General features: G+C 38.5%; 1 protein-coding gene across 8 annotated transcripts in view; it reads left to right on the top strand.

Annotated features, from left to right (window-relative positions):
* DLGAP1 (DLG associated protein 1) overlaps positions 1–22080 on the top strand; it is a 978693-nt gene that overhangs the window by 663203 nt on the left and 293410 nt on the right. The window contains exon 1 of one of the 8 annotated variants that reach the window (XM_066353624.1): positions 9438–9521. The exons of the other annotated variants lie outside the window; for them this stretch is intronic. Coding sequence (XP_066209721.1) covers positions 9471–9521 — 51 coding nt within the window. The 5' untranslated portion in view covers positions 9438–9470. Of the gene's footprint in view, positions 1–9437; positions 9522–22080 lie in introns of those variants that run through there. 8 annotated transcript variants of the gene reach the window in all.

Raw genomic sequence — 22080 nt, 5'->3', positions numbered from 1 at the left:
TAAATTCTTCAAAACTCAATAAAAACAGAAACCTTGAATATATCCACACCAATTTAAGAAATTAGTACATTAGTTTAAAATTCACTCAGAAAAAAAAGACCAGACCAAAATAATTTTATGAAACCTGCAAGGAAAATATTATCTCTTTTATACAAAAATTCTTCTAGAGATCTAAACAAAAAAGATGTTCAATTTATTTTAGGATTTAGTATATTCTTAAATAAATAAGCTAGGTAGTTTGAGAAAGAAAAGTTCAATGCAATTTCTTTCATGGACCTGATGTAAAAATTCTTAATAAATATTTAAATAAAATTAAATAATTGTAAATAATGTAAAATAACAATGACCAGATAGGATTTACTTGGTAATAAAAGGAAGACTTAACATTATAGAAGATTTCACATAATTCACAGCATTAGGAGATTAAAGGGGGAAACACATATGACTATCTCAATATAAGCCTGAAAGCCATCATATTCAATAGCCATTTAACAACAACAAAAAATAATGAATTAGAAATAGAAAAAATTTTTTAAATGTACCTATGTATATAAAACTGACAAGAACTTCATGTGAAGTTGCATCTTAAAAGTATTTTTTTAAAATCCGTTAAGAATATGATAAATCCTGGCCGGTTGGCTCAGCGGTAGAGCATCGGCCTGGCATGCAGAGGACCCGGGTTCGATTCCCGGCCAGGGAACATAGGAGAAGCGCCCATTTGCTTCTCCACCCCCCCCCTCCTTCCTCTCTGTCTCTCTCTTCCCCTCCCGCAGCCAAGACTCCATTGGAGCAAAGATGGCCCGGGCACTGGGGATGGCTCCTTGGCCTCTGCCCCAGGCGCTAGAGTGGCTCTGGTCGCCGCAGAGCGATGCCCCGGAGGGGTAGAGCATCACCCCCTGGTGGGCAGAGCATCGCCCCTGGTGGGCGTGCCGGGTGGATCCCGGTCGGGCACTTGCAGGAGTCTGTCTGACTGTCTCTCCCCGTTTCCAGCTTCAGAAAAATACAAAAAAAATAAAAAAATAAAAAAAAGAATATGATAAACTTCGCCCTGGCCGGTTGGCTCAGCGGTAGAGCGTCGGCCTGGCGTGCAGGAGTCCCGGGTTCAATTCCCGGCCAGGGAACACAGGAGAAGTGCCCATCTGCTTCTCCACCCCTCCCCCTCTCCTTCCTCTCTGTCTCTCTCTTCCCCTCCCGCAGCCAAGGCTCCATTGGAGCAAAGATGGCCCGGGCGCTGGGGATGGCTCTGTGGCCTCTGCCTCACAGGCGCTAGAATGGCTCTGGATGCAACAGAGCGACGCCCCAGAGGGCAGAACATCGCCCCCTGGTGGGCATGCCGGGTGGATCCTGGTCAGGCGCATTCGGGAGTCTGACTGCCTCCCCATTTCCAGCTTCGGAAAAAAAAAAAAAAAAAAAAAAAAAAAAAAAAAATATATATATATATATATATATATATATATATATATGATAAACTTCTTCAAAAATGTATTGAACTAGATTTTGGCCAAAGGATTTTGTTTTTTTTAATTAAAGTATAGTTGACAAATAAAATTAATTAATTTCAGTTATTTTATCTGGTTTGATATTTGTATATATCGCAAATGATTACCACAATAAGTCATTATTCATCACCATACATAATTTTTAAAATTACTTTTCTCCTAATGAGAACTTTTAAGGTTTATTCTCTTAACAACTTTCAAATATGCAATACAATATTATTAACTATATTCTCACACTGTACATTAAATCGTCAGAAATTTACTTTATAACCGGAAGTTTTTACCTTTTGACTCCCTTCACTCATTTCACCCATCCCCAACTCCTCTGGCCAAACACCAATCTGTTACATTTATGAGCTCAGAGGGGTTTCGTTTGTTTGTTTGTTTTAGATTCCACGTATAAGTAAGAACATGCAGTATTTGCCTTTCTCTATCTGGCTTATTTCACTTAGCATAGTGCCCTCAAGGTTGACCCATGTTGTCACAAATAGCAAGATTTTATTCTTTTTATGGCTGGATAATATTCCATTATATGTCTATAGATAGACAGATAGAAATATTATGCATACATATATACACGTATATACCATATTTTTTGCATTCATCCATTGATGGACACTTGGGTTCTTTAGCTATTTTGTCTATTGTAAATAATGCTGCAATGAACATGGAAGTGTTGGCCACTGGTTCTTCGTTGATATTTTGTTGTTGCTGCTGTTGTTGTTGAAATCATTCTGTCTATAGTTTGTCCTCTAATATTTTCCCCTGGAAATGCTCATTCAAGAAATGTTACCCAAATTCTGGCACATTCAAAGCTGTCTTTTTACTTGAGTCTTTATACTTGAAGGAGAGCTTGGCTAGATGGAAAATCTTTGGCTGTGGCTTTCTTGATTTGATGTCTTATAGATGTTGTTCCATCATGTGCTGAGGTTAAATGTTTCTGTGGGATAGTCTAATAGCAACCTCCTCTTCTCTCTCTTAGCCTGATTTTATCTTTTTGCCTGACTTTCCAAAAGTTTTTCTAAGATGTGTCTTTATGTTAACAATTCTGTATAACTTTTCACTGATAAAACAGATACCTTTTTTATTCAATAGATTTAAACCCTTTTATTTCCAAAATACTTCCTTAAATTATATTTTAAGATAATTATTCTATTCCGTTGCTTTCATTTTGTTCTCTGGAGTTACAGCTATGCATATGTTAGATATAATATATTTTCTTGTTTCCCTAATCCTTTTTTATATATTTTTTAAATTTTTAATTTTTGATTTTAAAAAGAGAGGAAAGTAGAGAGACACGAACATCAATCTGTTTCTGTATGTGTCCTGACAAGGGATTAAACTGGCCACCCCTGTGCTTCGGGATAATGCTATAGCCAACTGAGCTATCCAGCCAGGGCTGTTTTCTCTAATCCTTATCTTGTTATCTGTATCCTTCTTTGCCTTTTTAAAAATTTTTATCTTTTACTGTATGTCCCTTCGTTTACCTTCCTTTCCTTCAATTCTGTCAGTTTGTATTTTACATCTGGGCTTCTTTTGCTGTTGCTATATTTATAAATAAATGTTTGTTTATTATATAATGCATCTATGCAGTCACACATCCTCTGACTCTCAGACCAAACCTAGTTCTTTTCTCCTTAAATTATTTAATGAATGAACTCATAGACTGCCTGTCACATGGAAACCCAAATGATACAGTGATTTTTAGAAAGAATTTTTCTGGCCCTTAATGCGATTGGCTCATTCACTCTTCCCTACCTACATTAGTCCTGGTCTTTCCCCAGCAGAAGCCTCTGAACTTGAGGTCTCATTCTGGGGAAGTACATATTTAATGGAGTTTTCTGGGCTCTGCTACATCTAGGCTCACTCCATACCTCCCATTTACCTACCACATTGTTATGATTTCTCATATGTGCCTTGAGTGGGGGTGGGGGGGCTCCATCCAAGCTGTTGACCCTTTGCTCAAGCCAGCAACCTTGAGCTTCAAGCCAGCAAACTTTAGGCTCAAGCCAGCGACCATGGGGTCATGTCTATGATCCCATACTTAAGCCGATGACCCCGTGCTCAGGCTGGTGAGCCTGAGCTCGACCAAATAAGCCTGCACTTAAGCCAGCAGCCTTGGGGCTGGGTTCTCAGCTTCCCAGGCCGACACTCTATCCACTGTGCCAACGCCTGGTCAGGCTGATTTCCCTCTTTGATGTTCTGCCTGACTCTTACTGAGTTTGGGGATTTTCTGCTGGTTTTTCTGAAAACGTGCTTTGTGGGTATTTCTCTTCACTTGTTTGTACTGTTGGTTTATTGTTTGGAATAGATTCCAGGAGGAGTGAGAAAATTCTGTTTCTGAAAACCAGGCTTGTTAGCCTTTAGAAATATCTCCCCACTGTTCTTTCTACAGAGATGACTTTGCATAAGGAAGCTCATGGTGTGTGTTTACCTATCAGCCAACTTAATCTTCAAAAATAAAAATAAAGAACAGTCAGCTTAGCATACTACTTTGTCAGAAATGTAGGTTGCTTCTCAGTACTCAGAGACCTGTCATTTAACAGTGTGTTCTAGGATGATGCTGCAAATTCAAGCCCATCAAGCTATTATCTTTGGATGATTCAAAAGACTTGTTCATATTCCTTTGCTGCCACATTTCCCTTAACAACCTTTAAAATTACCCGCCTTGATTCTGGGTTCCTACCAAAAGCTCTTAAAGTAAACAAAGATATAATTTGACTAGGCACAAAAACGTATGCTTAACATTTTTAGGGGTGTCCCATTTTTAAAGGAAACGTCTTCATTGGGGAGATTAAATTAATCTGATAAATCTTATAATATTTTAAATCAACATACTGTATGCTAATGTTCTAAGCAAAATGTGTGTACTTAACTAATAGTGGATCATCATTCAGTAGTGACATCACAGCCTTGTTAACCAGGGAAGGATACGGAATGGGGAGACTTTATAAATAAGACTAGTCCTGACACCCAACATAGAACACGTGTTTTAAATGACTTTGTTAGTAGCAATTATGCTGTCATTACCATCTCTCCATAGCCTGCCAATTTAAGAGCTTTTTCATTTAGTCATTCAAAAAATATTTATCAAATGCCTACCATTGCCAAGCTCTGTGTAGAAGCAAAGGATACAAAGATGATTAGAAAGAGACATAATTCCTACTCTCATGTTCCTTACTGTCAGTGGTGAAATAAACATTACTCAAATCAATCATATACATAAATTTAAGTGTAGTGCCTACCATGGTAAGTAAGGACCACTGTTGGATTATGGTGGGAGCTCTTCCCTGTGTGTAAACAGAGCTATTGCTTCGTTCATTGGGTCAGGAACTGTGGCTGAATTCTGCTTCTCACAAGACCAGGGCCCCTTTCTTAGCACTATCCTAAATACCTTACCCCTAAGATCAGACTGCTGGATCCCAGAACCCAAAATGTTTATTCCCTGCCTTCCCTTCATGCATCCCTCATACTTACCCTATTAGAAAAGTGGCCGATGGGAGAGGCAGAGTCTCTTTATAGTGAATTTAACTAAGAAACTTAACCCAAGCAAGTCTCCTCAAAGATGCCAAGAGTGAAGTGGTCCATGCTCCTTCTGAGCCTTCTGCTCATAAACACAAGCCTATCCCAACTGACCACTTTGCTAAATACATAGGAGATTATGTATTATGTTATAGCACATTGATTTAAAAAGTTCAGAGAAGCATGCCCTAGGAAGTAATGACTGGAATTAGGTTTGAAAGACTAGTGTAAATCAGACAACCAGCCTGGGAATCATCAAGAGGCAGGAAGAAACAAAAGGGTCAGAAATAAATCCAGTATGGCTAGGTCACCAAAATGGTACAAGATGAATCTAGGAAGATTTGCAGAACTATATCACTCAGAGCCCTGGAGATTGTGTTTACATTTTAAATATTTTAAAAAAAATTTTTTTTATTGGGCCCTGGCCAGTTGAGTCAGTGAATAAAGCATTGGCCTGGCATATGAACAACATCCCAGGTTCGATCCCTGGCCGGGGCACACAGGAAAAGCAACCATCTGCTTCTCTACCCCTCCCCCTCTCTCTCTCTCTTCCCCTCTCGTAGCCAGAGCTGTTTTTTTCTTCATTGGGTCAGAAACTGTGGCTGAATTCTGCCTCTCATGAAACCAGGGCCCCATTCTTACCACTACCCTGGTTTGAGTGTTGACCTCAGGCACTGAGGATTGCTCAGATTCGAGCACTGGCCCCATTCAGGGGTTGGCAGGTGGATCCCGGTCTAGGCACATGTGGAAGTCTATCTCAGTATCTCCCTTCTTCTCACTTAAAAAAATTTTTATTGAATTTATTGGGGTTACATTGGTTAATAAAAGTATATAGGTATCAATTATACAGTTCTATAATTCATCATCTGTATATTGTATTGTGTGCCCACCACACAATACAAAGTCAAGTCTCCTTTTATCACCATTCATCTGCCAAACTGTTGTCTGTGTCTGAGATTTTTTTTTTGCTTAATCTCTTTACCTTTTCAACCTAGCCCCTAATCCCTCTCATTCTGACAGCTGTCAATCTGTTCTCTGTATCTATGAGTCTGTTTCTATTTTTGTTAATTTTGCTCATTAGATTCCACATATAAGTGAAATCATATGGTGTTTGGCTTTCTCTGACTGGTTTATTTCACTTAGCATAATGCTCTCCAGATCCATCCATGCTACCACAAAAGGTAAAATTTCTTTTTTACAGCTAGTAGTATTCTATTACATAAATGTACCACAGCTTTTTTTATCCACTCATCTACTGATGGGCACTTGGGCTGCTTCTAAATCTTGGCTATTGTAAATAACTCTACAATGTGCATAGGGGCACATATATTCTTTTGATTTAGTGTTTTGTGTTTCTTCAAATATAGTCGTAGAAGCAGACTATCATTTTGAATCTTTATATCCTTGTTATAGGAAGGAAGGTAGGAATGCAAAAAGCTGATTATCTACTTTGCCTTCTGAGAACATCCCTTTAGATGGAGTATAAAGATAGATAAAATGGAAGGAGAAACAGAAGACAAGTATAGTATTCCAGATGAGAGAAAATGGATGAGGATGGTGGCAGTGATATTGAAGCAAGTGAACAGTGTCCAGAAATTACAAATTTACAGGACTGGGTGGCATAGAGGGTGAAAGAAGTGCCCAGAGTGGTACCTATGTTCCTGACTTGCTTAAAAGATGGTGTTTCCATTCACTGAGGTAGGAACACTGGAAGAGTACAGTGGGGGAGGAGAGAGGAGAACTGAGTTTGATCAGAAGGTGTAGTGTGTGAAGTGCTTTGAGGTATCCAAGTGCAGCTGTCAAGTAAGCACCTGTAGTTTGTATGGGAGATCTGGAATAAAAAATATAAACTTATGAGTCATCTGCATGTAAGAGGTTTTCCTGGGATTGAAATTTCTCTTCACCACACCCTTTCTTCTACCCTTTCTGATTTGAAGATCATTTTCCTTGATAGAGAAAATGGTAGCGTTAGAGAGTTTGGTGTTTTGCCCTCCCCCTCCCTCCTCTGCACTGCTCCTTCTCTCACCACTCCTCCTGCCCTTCCCCCTGCTTCATCGTCATCTGTTTATGTTATACCATCTGAGCCCAGCCTTGGGATTGTCCTTGTTCTTCTATTTGTTCCAATTCACATCTTTTAAAATGCCCCCCCTTTATTTTACTGTCCGTGGTTTTTTTATTCCTTTTTTTTAAATACACACACTTCATTTTATTCTATGCTTTAGCCTTTTGGTGCAATTCTTACAGATGTTCATCATTTATCTGTATTCTTCCTAGATTATGAACTCATCTCTCTTATTGGAAACAAATTCCTTTAATTTGAATACTTCAGAATCCTCCTTGTACAATTTTTTTTTATCTCTTTAAAGACATTTTTTTTATTCACATCTCGATCAGCTGATATTACATCATCAAAATTAAGGGTTGTGATTCCACTTTTCCTCTTGAATCACCTGCCCTTTCATGTTATCTAATCAAATTCAAGTCTCCCTCTCTTCTTCTTATTTTTCTTCCCTTTCCTTTTTCTTCTAGTCTTCTTCCTCTTCCTTTTTGTTCTCTTTCTTCTCCTCTTTACTCTCATGCTCTCACTTTCTCTGGTCTGGAGTTCTGCCTTATTGAAAATGTGTGATTAAACACCAGCACAAATGGTTCTTTAGGTGGGTCTACACCTGATGAGTTCTCAAGGATTTCCCATGTTTGGGGTTATTCCAACTCTTTCCTACCTCTTTCTATCTACCTTCTATACAATTTATAATATATAACTCACCTTTATAATTACAAACATTATATGACAAAGTTTCTGTGACAAATTAATCATTTTATTAACATCTTTATTGAGATATAATTTTCAAACCATAACATTTACTTAAAGTATACAATTCAGTGACATTAGTACATTCACAGAATTGTGCAAACATCAATCTAAGATCACATTTTCATTACTCTAACAAGAACTGTTCACTTCCCAATATTCTTACCCCAAGCCCAGGACAAATACTAATCTACTTACTATCTCCATAGATTTTCCCTTTCCTGGTTATTTCATATAAACGGAATCATACAATATGTGGTATTTTATGACTGGCTTTTTTCAAATAGCACACTGTCTTCAAGATTCATTAATATTGTAGCATATATTAATGCTTTGGTTTTTTTCATTCCAAATAATATTCCATTGTATGGACAAAACACATTTTTTAAATCCATTTATCAACTGAAAGAAATTAGGGTTGTTTCCACTTTTTGGTTATTATAAATAATGGTGCTATGAACATCTGGGTACAAATTATTGTGTTTTCATTTCTCTGGGATACATACCTACGAGTGGAATTGCTGAGTCATATGGTATAAACATTTTAAAGCAAATCAACTAATTATTACTTTTCCTTTATTATTTCTCACTAGAGGCAACTGTCTTACTAATTCAAGGAAGGAGAATTTTAGGGTCTAGTTTTACAATATGACAAAGATGAGAAAGCTTTAAAAGTCTTTAAGCTTAAATTGCTTTGCTCCGTCACGTTGCCCTTGTCTGTTGGTAACCTACTGGGCTGGCCTTGCTGTTGTGATTGCATAGTTTGCTTGACAAGGCTGGATTTTAATAAATGCTGCCTGCTCAAATTCTATGAACTAAAAACACCTAGGAGAGGAAGCTGTAACAGCTCCTTTGCCCATCTGGAAATAAGGCACACTTAAAGTAAACAAGATTTTTCTGGGGTATTTTCTATGGAAGTCATTGTTAAGAAAGAGAAAGTATTCGCCAAAAAAAATTCTAAAACATGTTTAATTCATTTAAAAAAAATTAACAAATTATTAAAGAAAATGACTTAGTTGTTTCTATAAGAGAATATGATATCCAGAGGACAGATATCTATTGCTATTTTACTCCTGGAGCCCTAAAGTCTCTCTCTTTATTACTTATCTGAATGTTGTATCCAATTTGGGTGCCTGCACACTTATCTGCAAAATTGTGAAATGCACCTGTCTTTCCATCACTAGTCAGACAATCACAGGTATTCTCTTTTTAGAAAATCGCCAATATTGCTCCCCCATGTGGATTTCTCCTTGACAGAATATCTATTATCCACTATATGTGAATCAATAGCCTAAGAATCCACTAAGATCATGAAAAATAGCAATATAATTTTGCTGGGAGAGTAAGCTTGCAGGACACTATGCCTGCCAATGCTGTGCAAAATTGCATGGGCTTAAAAATCTGCACTAAGTATTCATTTGAGTGATATTCTTCCGTGATAAGGTTTGATTTCATTAGGTATCTCCTCCATATGAATGAGATGTAAAGTTGCAAGTCTAGAATTGTGAGCCATGGCCAACCACTCCCCACCTCCCAAGTTCTGTGTTTACTGCCTTACTCACCCACTTTGCCTCGGCAAATCATAGAGAGAAGCTAAATGCTCTCAGCTGCACTAGACCAAATCAAAGCTGAGATGAATAATGAACTTAATTTTCCATAAAGACCTTCTGTTTGGCATTTCAGCTAATAAGGTAAGCTAATGGCAATTCTGGGCTCTGGAAAAGAAAATAGTCTCTTAGTGTTTGATTTCTGTGCTAATCCATAATTTTTCTTTTAATATGCTGGAGTTAATTTCATGTTTCATGATATCAGTGAATTTGTGATGAACAATTTTATAGAGAGTAGTCCCAACGCACCCTTTCCTTTGATTAGGTTGCTTATGGTACTAGAGGGGTTGACAGAGAAATCCAGCTTGTCAGTAAGAAAGTCCTTTATATAATAATTTTTTATCATCTGTAGTCCAAAGTGAATTTAGCTAAATAGCAGAATATTTAGATGCAGCAGAGACAAACTGCTTATTTAAGCATTCTTTATTGAATATGTTTAGCATAATATATTATAAATTGATATTGAATGTGCTCTAAAGACAGCAGAATACATACATTATGTTGGTTTCTGAGTCATTTCATTTCTAAGTACATGTTATTGTAGAGAAGGTAGATTTTCAGTGGCTAAAATTATTTCAGCTTAAGTTTAGGTGGATTTTATTTTGTAAGAATGCATTTTTAAAAAGCAGCATACTAAATATGAATTTTGGCTCTTACTTTCTTATTTACCATGGCTGTGATCCTTTCAGTGTGTTGGAAACTGTACTTGTTTGTTCACTAAAGTTTATGGAATTAAAAACCAGGAGACCTCCTTGAGACTGGCATTGCTATTCCAGCTATGCTTTTTGTCATACAGTTTTTCAGTCTGTAACACAGGGATTTTTTATTTTAGTCAGATTGGAGCACAAATCCCTGAAACTAACAAAAGCTTAGAAAAATGGGGAAAAAATTATAACCTTTTCTTTTCTATAAAAATGAAAAGTATGATTAAGGTTTATGTTCTCCGGGCTCGCTACCGTGTCACCTGAAAATTAGAGACTATTCTCTCAAAGTAGGTGACCTCAAAAGGTATTTCAGAAGGTCTATGCAAAAATAGCCAAACTATGTGGGAAATTTTGGAGAAATTAAAAGGAAATGTTTCTTCCATTCCTACTGTCTAATCTTCCCATTCTGGTTTCCTGTGTGGGAAAAGGGCTGTGGGTACCTGATATGTTTGTTTTGTGGAAATCTTTAAACATCACAAATGGACTTAAAGAAATGAAAGACCTTTTATTATCCCGCCCCTTTAAATTGTTGACAATGTCTGTTTTTCTTAGAAGTATAAACAGGATGTTTGAGCAAAAGTATTTAGCTACACTAATGACTTAATTCCACTTAAGTATCATCCACTTTCCACCTACAAATTTTAGGCACTTGTCTTGAAACGCCTCTAATTTAGTAAACCTATAGGAAGTAGGAGTGTGTCATTTTAGTCTACCACAGTTCATTTTTAAGAACACCAAGACAGACATATGTTACTTACTCATACTTCAAGGGTTTAAAATATGTTCAATTTCACGGCTATTCTCCGTGGAACTCTGTCGGGAGCTCAAATATGCTGGTTTGCTTTGATTTGCAGTGTGTTCATTTTCTTTCCCCTTTTCTCCCCTTCCCTCTAACATCAATTCGCTCCAGACCATCCTTGGCTGCCCCATGCACCCTTTTGTTCCTTTAATTCTAATATCTTCTCATTTCCCTTCTTCCCCATATCATTGGTTCAGAACCTACGGATTGCCTTGTGTCCATTTGAAAGCTGGAAGAAACTAACCAGAAAACAGATTTTTGTAACCACCAAGTTGTTTTATTCTATTTCCTATCATTTGTACAATACAAAAGATTTTATACCAGCATAACATTTTATCCACTATTGCTACCTAAACCAACCTGATGATGCCAATTTGCAAGGCTGGCTGTCTGACCAGCTTCCCTTTCATGATTCTTCTGTCTACAGTGGTCAACCCACTCATGCTTCAAGCTGAGATGCAAAGTTGCCAAATGCAAGGCATGTGTTATTTACAGGCTCACATGTTAACTCTCAGTGTTAATTAATGCAGAAAATCTAGAGAAAGCAGCACCACCCTTCCCTTCAGAAACACACACACACACACACACACACACACACACCAAAGAACACGGAGCAGCCATCAACCGAGGACAACGGTAACTGAGACAGCAGCATTGTTACAGATGGTCCACCCTCATAAGACGTTCTTGGCACCATGGCAAGGAGGGCTGAGCAGAAGGCAGCAAACAGATTTGTTCCCAAATTCACGTGAAGCCCATTCTTGGGGACACTCAGAATTAAATGGAGAAGGGGCAAAGATGAGAGAAGACTGAGATATCACTAGATTTGGTTATTGTTAATGTTACCTCATTTAAGCTCACAGGCTAGAGAATGCAAGGTTACCTGCATTATAAAAATAAAGGCACTACTCAAAACCTGTCCTTTCTAAAATAAAACAGGTTCTAGTGTCTTCCCCACAAGACTTCTTATCCGGTTTTTCCTACCTCTGAAGATAGTACCACTGCCTACCTTTTTTTTTTTAACCCAGAAACAGAAAAGGTTTGATTTTTTTTACTCTTTTGCCTCACCTTCACATTTCCAAGGTAAATTCATAAACATTGGTTGGATGAATGAATAAATGAGCAGAACATCACCAAGCCTCATAAAGTTTATTTCTCTTCACCTCTCTTCATTCCCTCTGCCACTATCCTAGTTAAACTTCTCTAGTTCCTCACGTAGATTCTTGTAAATGCCTCCAAGCGGTCTTCCCGCCTCTAGTTTTCCCTTACTCCAGTCCATTCTGTGTACGGTAGCCCAAGTTATGTTTCTAATACAGTTGGAATCACTACATCTTTTGCATATAAATTTTTCAATGATTCCTCCTTACCTGTGGGATGAAGTCCAAACTCCTTAATATGATTTACAGGGTATATGACACAGTAGAGACCTTTTCCTTCACAGCCTCATTTCTTAACACTCTGTCTAATCTTCATTTCAGCCATACTCATCAACTTTAACTTCCTCCAAGGCGCCATGTTCTCCTGTCCAGGGCCTTTGCATGAGCTGCTTTCTCTTTTCTTTCTTTCTTTTTTTAAGTGAGAGGAGGAGAGAGAGTGAGACAGACTCCCACATGCACCCTGACTGGGATCTACCCAACAATCCCCATCTGGGGCCAATGCTCGAATCAACCAAGCTATCCTCAGAGCCCAGGGCCAAAACTCGAACCAATCAAGCCACTGACTGTGAGAGGGGAAGAAAGAGAGAAGGGAGAGAAGGAGCAGGAGAGAAGCAGATGGTCGCTTCTCCTGTGTGCCCTGGCTGGGGATCAGACCCGGGATGTCTGCACACCGGATTGATGCTCTATCCACTGAGCCAACTGGCCAGGACCTGTTTTCTCTTTTTTCTCTTCTGTCCATCTATCTCAAACTCTTCTCTTCCCTCCTTACCCCCTTTTCAACCTTCGAGTCTCCTTTGAGATGGCACTTCCTCCAGGAAGCCTTCTTTGTCCAGGTTTGAGTTCAGTTCTCTCCCAATATGTTCTCATAGTGTCCATAATTTCTTTAACATGTTTCTTCTATTTTACATAGGATAGCCTAGTTACTAACCTATCAGTGCCATGAAGGAAGATAGCTCACCTCTTATTCACAGTTAATAGCCATGATCAAACATGAAGTAAATTCTATATAAAAGAAGAGCTATTTAGACTCCCTAATAAGCTTTGTTATCTTTGGTTTTGATGATGTTGCAGAAACTGAATGCAATGATTCTGTTACTTATTCCTCTAACGTACTGTGATAAAGTAGTTCACATAAATTCTTTCATCGTTATTATTCTCATTTTATAAATGAGACAACTAAGGCTCAAGTAGCCATAGTGACATTTAATAAATAACGTGCCCCTTGTTTGGCTAAATTCCAGGGCCATCTCTTTCTGTTCTCCACATTGGCCCCCTGCCTCCTTAGAATGAGAGAAAATTTTAATCTTAAAAATGAGTAGTGGGCCCCTGGCTGGTTGGCTCAGCGGTAGAGCGTCGGCCTGGCGTGCGGGGGACCAGGGTTCGATTCCCAGCCAGGGTACATAGGAGAAGCGCCCATTTGCTTCTCCACCCTCCCCACTTCTTCCTCTCTGTCTCTCTCTTCCCCTCCCACTGCCAAGGCTCCATTGGAGCAAGGATGGCCCGGGCGCTGGGGATGGCTCCTTGGCCTCTGCCCCAGGCACTAGAGTGGCTCTGGTCATGGCAGAGCGATGCCCCGGAGAGGCAGAGCATCGCCCCCTGGTGGGCAGAGCGTCGCCCCTGGTGGGCGTACCGGGTGGATCCCGGTCGGGCGCATGCGGGAGTCTGTCTAACTGTCTCTCCCCGTTTCCAGCTTCAGAAAAATACAAAAAAATAAAAAATAAAATAAAATGTTCCAATGTGTCAAAAACATTTTTAAAAAGAAAAAAAAAATGAGTAGTGGATTGTCAAAAACTCTTTGATTTGTCACTGCCTACCAGCTCATTCACTTCTTGACCTCCAGTGGTCTGCCTTGAGTGTACTTTTTCCTTATTGTTAGTCTAAAAGGACCCTTCTTTTTGCTGTATTCTTTATTCTCGAGCTTTCTTCTACAGCCCCTATGCCTCCCGGAGTTTTCTGCCTTTCTTGCTCTCTCCACAGTGCAAGTAGCTGGGCCTCACGTTCTGTTTCATTTCCATTGTCCTTTTCAACACGATTTTTTTCTGGTCCTGCTCTATGATTACTCTTTCTACAGTGCTTTTGCCTGAGCTCAGTGAGACATCCATGTTTGTCATCCATAGCCTGATGTTAGACTACTTAGGGGGCTTCCATTGGTCTTTCATGGGGAAAGCAAATTGCTACCTGTTACCACCCAAGCTCTTAATTACCAGTACTCTCTATGGAAGAAATAGAAGAAATAGTTGGAAGTGCAGCTAGAGAAGGGAAAGGTACAGTTTCTGGGGAATGTTCTATTTTGTGTTGACCATTATAGTCTTTAGGGTTCTTGTGATCCAAACCAACGTGCGTTGCACACAGTCTCAAAATGTGAGAGACGACACGGTGTTTGTGAGGAGCAAAAGTTTTTGAGTTGACAGACATCTATTTGAATCCTGTTTCTACCATTTCCCTACCCATGTGACCTTGACCAAGTCAATCAACCTTTCTGTGCCTCCATATCTTCATCTATAAAACGACAATAATGTGCCTACCTCATAAAATGATACCTGGCACAGAGTAGGTACTTAATTAGTCATAAAGTAGTGTTAGTGGTTGTGGTATGTGGTGAATGGCTCAGAATATGGCCACACTCTAATCCCAGGAAAGAGTCAGTGTTACCTTATACAGCAAATGTGACTTTGCAGATGTGACTAAGTTAATGATCTCGGGATGGGGACATTATCCCGCATTGTCTGGGCCAAGATTACACTAAGTGTAATCACAGTGTCTCCATAAAAGGGAGGCAGAGGGAGACTTGACTACAGAAAAAGGCCAGGTGACATGAGAGCAGAGAGGTTGGAAGAGGCTATGCTGCTGGTTCTGAAAGTGGAGGAAAGGGCCTTGAGCCAGATAAGGAAGGGCTGTATCTCTAGGAGGTGGAAAAGGCAAGGAAATGGGCTGTTCCCTAGAGCTTCCAGAGGGAGCCCAGCCCTGGCGAAACCCCGGGTTTAGCTCAGTAAACTGCTTTTGGATGTCTGGCCTCCAGAAATGAGAGAGAATACATGTGAGTTGTGCTAAACCACTAAGTCTGTGATAATTTGATACAGCAGTAATAGGAAACTAATAGTGTGGTGATATTTTGGGAAATGAAAGATGACTCTGGATGAGCTGATGATATAAGAAAGAAAACATGACAAAGGCTGACGTTTGTGACACATACACTATTTCCTCTCCTTTAATACCCTCTTGCCCTGGGCCCAGCTGACAAAGTATGACCATCATTCTAGAATCAGGTTGACCTCCTTGGACCAATTTCCATGCTAATTTCACTGTTTAGTATGTTTTCTAGCAATTTATGCAGTTGATGGTAACCACACTGTAGTGCTTGTTACTCCCTCCCTTCCACTAATTTCATCTCTCCCTCCAATAGACAGAAAGATCGCTGAAAGCAAATACAAATCTGTTGACATTTGTGTCTTCCATTCCCACAGTGCTTGACATGTAGAAAGCAGTCAATAAAAGTGAATGGGCGGATGGATGAATTGATTCATTGTTCGAAAGCTGTGAGCAAAGTTACCATGGGATAAAGAAAATAATAAAGTACATAAATCCAAGATCAGTGTCTAAAGAAAATTAGTCCTTCTATCCTACTCTTACAAAAGCAATAAATCATAATAGGAAGAACTTCTTTGTGCATAAAACAGGGATGAATCCCTTTATCATTTATTGTTTAATTCAAACTACAACTCAATATCTGGGCTAGAGTTGAAGAACAACTTTTCTGCACTCCCAGATCTAATTTGGCATCTCTTTTTTTAACATGATTTTTTTTTAAAACCAAGGCAGGCAACAAAAAGAGAATAACAAAATACTATGTTAAATGTACACCAAATTATTTTGAAGTATAATAAAATCATAGGTTTGTTTTGTTGTTGTATTTTTTTCTTTCTTTCTTTCTTTCTTTCTTTCTTTCTTTCTTTCTTTCTTTCTTTCTTTCTTTCTTTCTTTCTTTCTTTCTTTCGTAACAGGAAGGAGGCAGAGACAGACTCCCTCATGTGCCCTGACCGGGATCCACCCGGCAAGCCCACTAAGGGGTGATGCTCTGCCCTTCTGGGGCCCTTGCTCCATTACAACTGGAGTCTTTTTGTTTTGGGGGTTTTTTTAACTCCTAAGGTGGAGGCCATGGAGCCATCCTTAGTGCCTGGGACCAACTTGCTTTAATGGAGCCATGACTGCAGGAGGGGAGGAGAGAGAGAGAGGGAAGCGAGAGGGGAGGGGTGGGGTAGAAGATGGTTGCTTCTCCTGTGTGCCCTGACCAGGAATAGAACCTGGGACATCCACACGCTGGGCCAATACTCTACCACTGAGACAACCTGCCAGGGCCCATGTGTTGGTTTTTACCTATTGCATTGCACATTTGAGGAAAAATTGTCCAAGATTCATATTTTTTTCTTAAAAAATGATACATTTGTCATGCTCAATGCAATATTTATAAGTGAATGGTACTGTTATAATTTCATTACAAAAATAAATAGTAAGAGCAGTAGTAAAACACATCATATTCACATTTGGAATAAAATTATCTTATATGAATTAAATACATCACTAACAAATTATTAAGCGATTAAATGTCTATAGCATCTGCCTACAACAAGCAAGCAACTCAAAGGCCTACTTAGGATGTCCATGTCTCAGGTATAAATTATAAACTACTTTATCTTCATTTCACTTCTATTTGTGGTATCTAAAAAATTAAGAATTACATACAGTTAACAACCTGGTTCTAAGACTTTACTCATTACTCAGAAAAAGTTACTGCTCGCTACCAAATAGGGTAACTGAGGGATGGGTAGGGGAGTGGGGAGAAATCCTATACTTTCCTCATACAGCAACCATGTAGAAGTTGAATGCTTCCTGTGTATGCAAAACACAGTGCCAAGCCATACAAATACTTGTACCAACCTGCCCAGTTACTATGCTTTACAACTACTGAGAATTTCTCATCATATTTGTTTATAAACCATACAGTGAGATATTTCTTAGCAACTAAAAGACCCTGATCAATGTGATTAAAATTGATGAGTGGCTAAAAAAAGAACAAAATATGTTTGTCTTGAAAAAAAAACAACTACTGCCTGACCAGGCGGTGGCACAGTGGATAGAGTGTCAGACTGGGATGCAGAAGACCCAGGTTCGAGACCCCGAGGTCGCCAGCTTGAGTGCGGGCTCATCTGGTTTGAGCAAAAAGCTCACTAGCTTGGACCCAAGGTCCCTGGCTCAAGCAAGGGGTTAGTCGGTCTGTTGAAGGCCCGCAGTCAAGGCACATATGAGAAAGCAATCAATGAACAACTAAGGTGTCACAATGCACAATGAAAAACTAATGATTGATGCTTCTCATCTCTCTCCCTTTCTGTCTGTCTGTCCCTGTCTATCCCTCAATCTGACTCTCTCTCTCTGTCTCTGTAAAAAATAATAATACAAAAAAAACTACCATTTTAATATTTCTTTATCTCAAGTAGATTTGTTATATTTTCTAGCTTTTATTACTCTGTATTTAAATCCTCTGCTTGTGATAGGAGAATAATTTTGTTGGTCTGAAAAACTAGAAGAACTCGGTTTTCTTACCCACTCACTAAAGCTTTCTGACCACAGAGGGATGACTATTCTTCTCACACAGTTTCTGCCTTCTGTCTCCCTCTCCTCGACACTGTTTCCTTTCAATGGCTCCATCCCAATCTACATTATTTTTAAATCACTAAGAAATTAGATTTTTGTCCACTCATAATGTACTACTGGCTAAAAAATTTTGTCTTTTTCAAATTACCATGGAATTTGGAAAGAGAAAAAAATGTTTAGTGTATTCACGCCTTTGATAATCTGGGCTATTTTGCTTTCTCAATTATAAATTATGTCTAAAAGTTTTTAATTGTCGGTACCTTTGAAAGTTTTATTTATAAAGATGATACGTTTATGTATATAAAGTATATTAATATATATAAAGTATAACATTAATAATTTCCATTGTTGACAAAATTAATGTGTTCGCCCCTGAGTTGAAAATCACATACAAATAGAGCTAAAAGGAGTCATAAGAGGGAATTATGTAAATATCCCCTCATATCTAAATGCTCCATTTTTATAAAAAGAAGTAAGCACTCTATGTTACAGAGGAGGGAGAACCAATTCATAATAGTGAAGGTTTAAACATAAAAGGAGAAGAAGAAATAACACGTTTGGATTTAAAATCCTGTTATATCGTGACACCATAGCCGGGAAGATGGAAAACCCAACTTGAACACCTAGATCACACATGTGTCCCCCCACAAAATTCCTGTGCTGCTTTATTAACACACTTTTTCATGTGTAGCAGTTGGACCTAATGAGAGGCTATATCTTGCCTTTGTGTCAGAAACTGATTTATTTTTTCCCTTATTCGAAGTTCTCCTGTAACCAGCCCTAGGGCCTCAAGAGCCTGCTCCCTTGTTCATCATTCATTTTTTATCACTTTTACAGAATGCCAAGGGTTGCTCAGAACTATATACCCTGTTAGTCAAAAGAAAACACAAACTCCTCACTCTTGGGCCCACTAAAGCCATTTACAAAATCAAAGAAAAGGGAAATACGATTGGATAAAGCAGTGTATCGGTGGGAGGGCCACCGAGGCTACTTCTGAGAGGTGTAGGTTCCAAGGAGAAATGGAGGAATGGGTGATTGAGAACTCTTCCTCCATCTTAGGTGACTACTCACTGCGATGGCTTCAGGTCAGCAGGCCACCGCAGAGCAGGAGCAGATTGCAAGCCAGGTATTCAAGTCACATGATGGGAGGTGCGAGGAGTACAGTTCTTTCTCAGCTGGCAAATCCCATTCACCTGCTGCCTGTGTGGCAGCATTCAGTCAGGAGAGTGGCTGGCGAATGGGGAAACGGAATCTAACCCCACTGCCTTTGAGTACTCAGAGCGAACTCCTCAAAGAACTGAGGACCAAGTGTTGCATAGTGATGACATACACCTTTACCCCTACACAGACCTGATTTCCTCTTCTGTATCAGCCAATAAATGCAATTCCTCCTAAAGTGTGTTTTTTAATAAATAAAATCAATAGAATTCTAAAATATATGTATTTTTCTGGGTGGGAAAGTAATGTTTTTAGTTTCATTTCCTCCTGGTGTCGTAATCCTTTGCCATCAGCAGTGCTACCAAGATTAGAACACTGATTTTAATATTTTATACTTTAATTGACTGTAGTGCTCTTATATATATCTACTCAGTTTGAAATTTTGGATGACAGTATATTTCCAGCTCAACCTATTTTAATTCTTATCCTAGAATTCTTATCTGCAGAATCATATGACAGCAGGTTTAAAGCTAATATTAACCACTTCTTTTTGGCAGGTTGGCATAAACATTATTAAGTAAGTCTATAAAGCCAGGTGAAATATATTCAAAATCACCTTTATATTTATTTTTGTAACCACAGGGCAGTCATTCAATAAATAGGTGACAAAAGAATGATGAGGAGAAGTACATAGTTAGAGGGGGATAAAAACTTCATGTGCAATTATTAAAAACTCTTTCCAACCATCTTTAGGTTGCCATTAAATTAATTACAGTCACCAAAAAGTAAAACTCAGCTGAGATGTCTTCATATATATCATATATTCAATGGTTGTGATTGGTTCCAAGGAGCTATAGGTTATATGTTAGAAAGAAGAATAATTTCCATGAAGTCCTCATAACAGAAACTTGCCTTCTTTATGTAATACGAATGGTAAACGTGGCATTAGATTTCTGTCTCTTTCTCCAAAGGATATTTTTTAAAGCACTCACAAATGTCATCCCATCTATTTTTAAGCTGAGTGCTGCTGGATAAACAGCTGAATCGTCTAAACCCAATGGGAAAATTCAAAATTTAAATAAGCTATTTTATCTCACAATAAGCAGTGCCAATTGACACAGAACGAATGGATTTTTGCATGCAGTTGCATGTACATTTTCTTAACTTTGAATATAAAATTCTAGCCCTAGCTGAAAAAAAATAGAACAAGAAAATAGACACTTTAATAATAAAAATTCTACTTTCTAATTCTCCCACTTGATTTCCATTAATTCCCATTTATAACTTCTTCCCAAGGTTTTTTGTTTCAGTAATGAAATAGTAGTCAGTAGATTGAGAACAAGTGAAGGAAGACAACACAAATTCTAAAAGCAGACCTATCTTAGCCATCAGTTTTTAATCGCTCCATAGGTTTCATCTTTTTTTTTTTTATTCTTAATTTTATTTTATTTATTCATTTTTAGAGAGCAGAGAGAGAGGGAGAGAGAGAGACAGAGAGAAGGGGGGAGGAGCTGGAAGCATCAACTCCCATATGTGCCTTGACCAGGCGAACCCAGGGTTTCGAACTGGCGACCTCAGCATTCCCAGGTCGACGCTTTATCCACTGCACCACCACAGGTCAGGCTAGGTTTTTGTAAAGAAATCATTTTTAATAAAAGTTGTGTATATTAATTCTGAAAAAAAAGTTCAAAAAGTACACAATGGTATAGAGTTAAAAGTAAAAGCCCCCTGCTCCCTAGTCTCCCATTCCTACTTCCTAAAGGTACCACAGCTGTTATTTTGACATTTACCTTCTGGTATTTAATGCATATATTCACACACACAAGTGCATGCCTGTGTGTGTGTGTGTGTCTGTGTGTGTGTGTGTGTACATATATAAGCACATTTTCTTTCTTCTTTTTAACAAGTTGGTCTCATACCATAAATACTATTTAGCACTTGGCCCTTTTACATTAGTATATATTGGTCTTTGTATGTCAGTACCTACAGACCCACCTCATTCTTTATAACAGCTGTGAAATGCTGCGTTATACGGGAGTGTTCATTCAGTCGGCAAATGTTAAATGCTCATCTTCCATGTGGCAGGCACACTTCCAGACACTGAAAGTGTGAAACTGAACAAAGCAAAGCCCCTGCCTTCATGGAGACCATATTCTACAAAGTTTTGTCATCACATATGGAGGAATTAGCAAATTAACACAACACATTGAGAAACAGTTTTCAGTATCACATTTATATAAAGAATGCCGTAATTTTATACCAATATCTGAATAAATTATGGATTTTTTAATATATTTAGCCTTTCAGTGTTTTCTTTATATCAGCAACCTCTTGAGGAATAAATTGTGAATTTTTTATTGTTAATTAAATTGATACAATAGCAGAATTTTGACATTGAAGTACTGTTTGTAAATCTACATACTTAAATACCTAACATTAAAATTGTATCTGAATCAAATCATCCTAAACTAGCCTGTGATAATTCTCCAAAGATAATTAGGTCAGATGCCTCAGTTTCCTTCTACTTACATTGATTACATGTGCTAAAAGCTTCTGATTTAAATATTTCATGATACCCAAATGCCTCCCAGACACAATTTTTATATTTCCTTTTGGTTTCTGCATCGCATGAGAACAAAAGGAAAGATGTTTTTTAAATCAAAACAAAACAAGTAAATGTATTTCTGTTTTCATATAAAATTCAAAAAAAAATATGCCACCTGACCAGGCGGTGGCGCAGTGGATAGAGCGTCTGCCTGGGATGTGGAGGTCCCAGCATGGAGACCCCGAGGTCGCCAGCTTGAGCGGGGACTCATCTGCTGTGAGCAAGGCTCACCAGCTTGGACCCAAGGTCACTGGCTGGAGCAAGGGGTTACTCAGTCTGCTGAAGGCCCATGGTCAAGGCACATATGAGAAAAGCAATCAATGAACAACTTGTTGCAACAAAAAACTGATGATTGATGCTTCTCATCTCACTCCGTTTCTGTCTGTCTGTCCCTATCTATTCCTCTCTCTGATTCTCTGTCTCTGTAAAAAAAAAAAAAAAAAAAAAAAAAAAAAAAAAAAAAAGCCTTCTACAAAACTGAGCAGAAAAAACCAACTGTTAGTTAAGTGATTTTTGTTCAGAAAGCTACCCCCCCCCAAAAAAAAACTATTGACAGAGAGAAACAGCCATA

The sequence above is a fragment of the Saccopteryx leptura genome, chromosome 11, assembly GCF_036850995.1.
Source record: "Saccopteryx leptura isolate mSacLep1 chromosome 11, mSacLep1_pri_phased_curated, whole genome shotgun sequence".
NCBI lineage: Eukaryota > Metazoa > Chordata > Mammalia > Chiroptera > Emballonuridae > Saccopteryx > Saccopteryx leptura.
The sequence above is the reverse complement of the archived record's forward strand: the minus strand, read 5'-3'. Positions and strand labels throughout refer to the sequence as shown.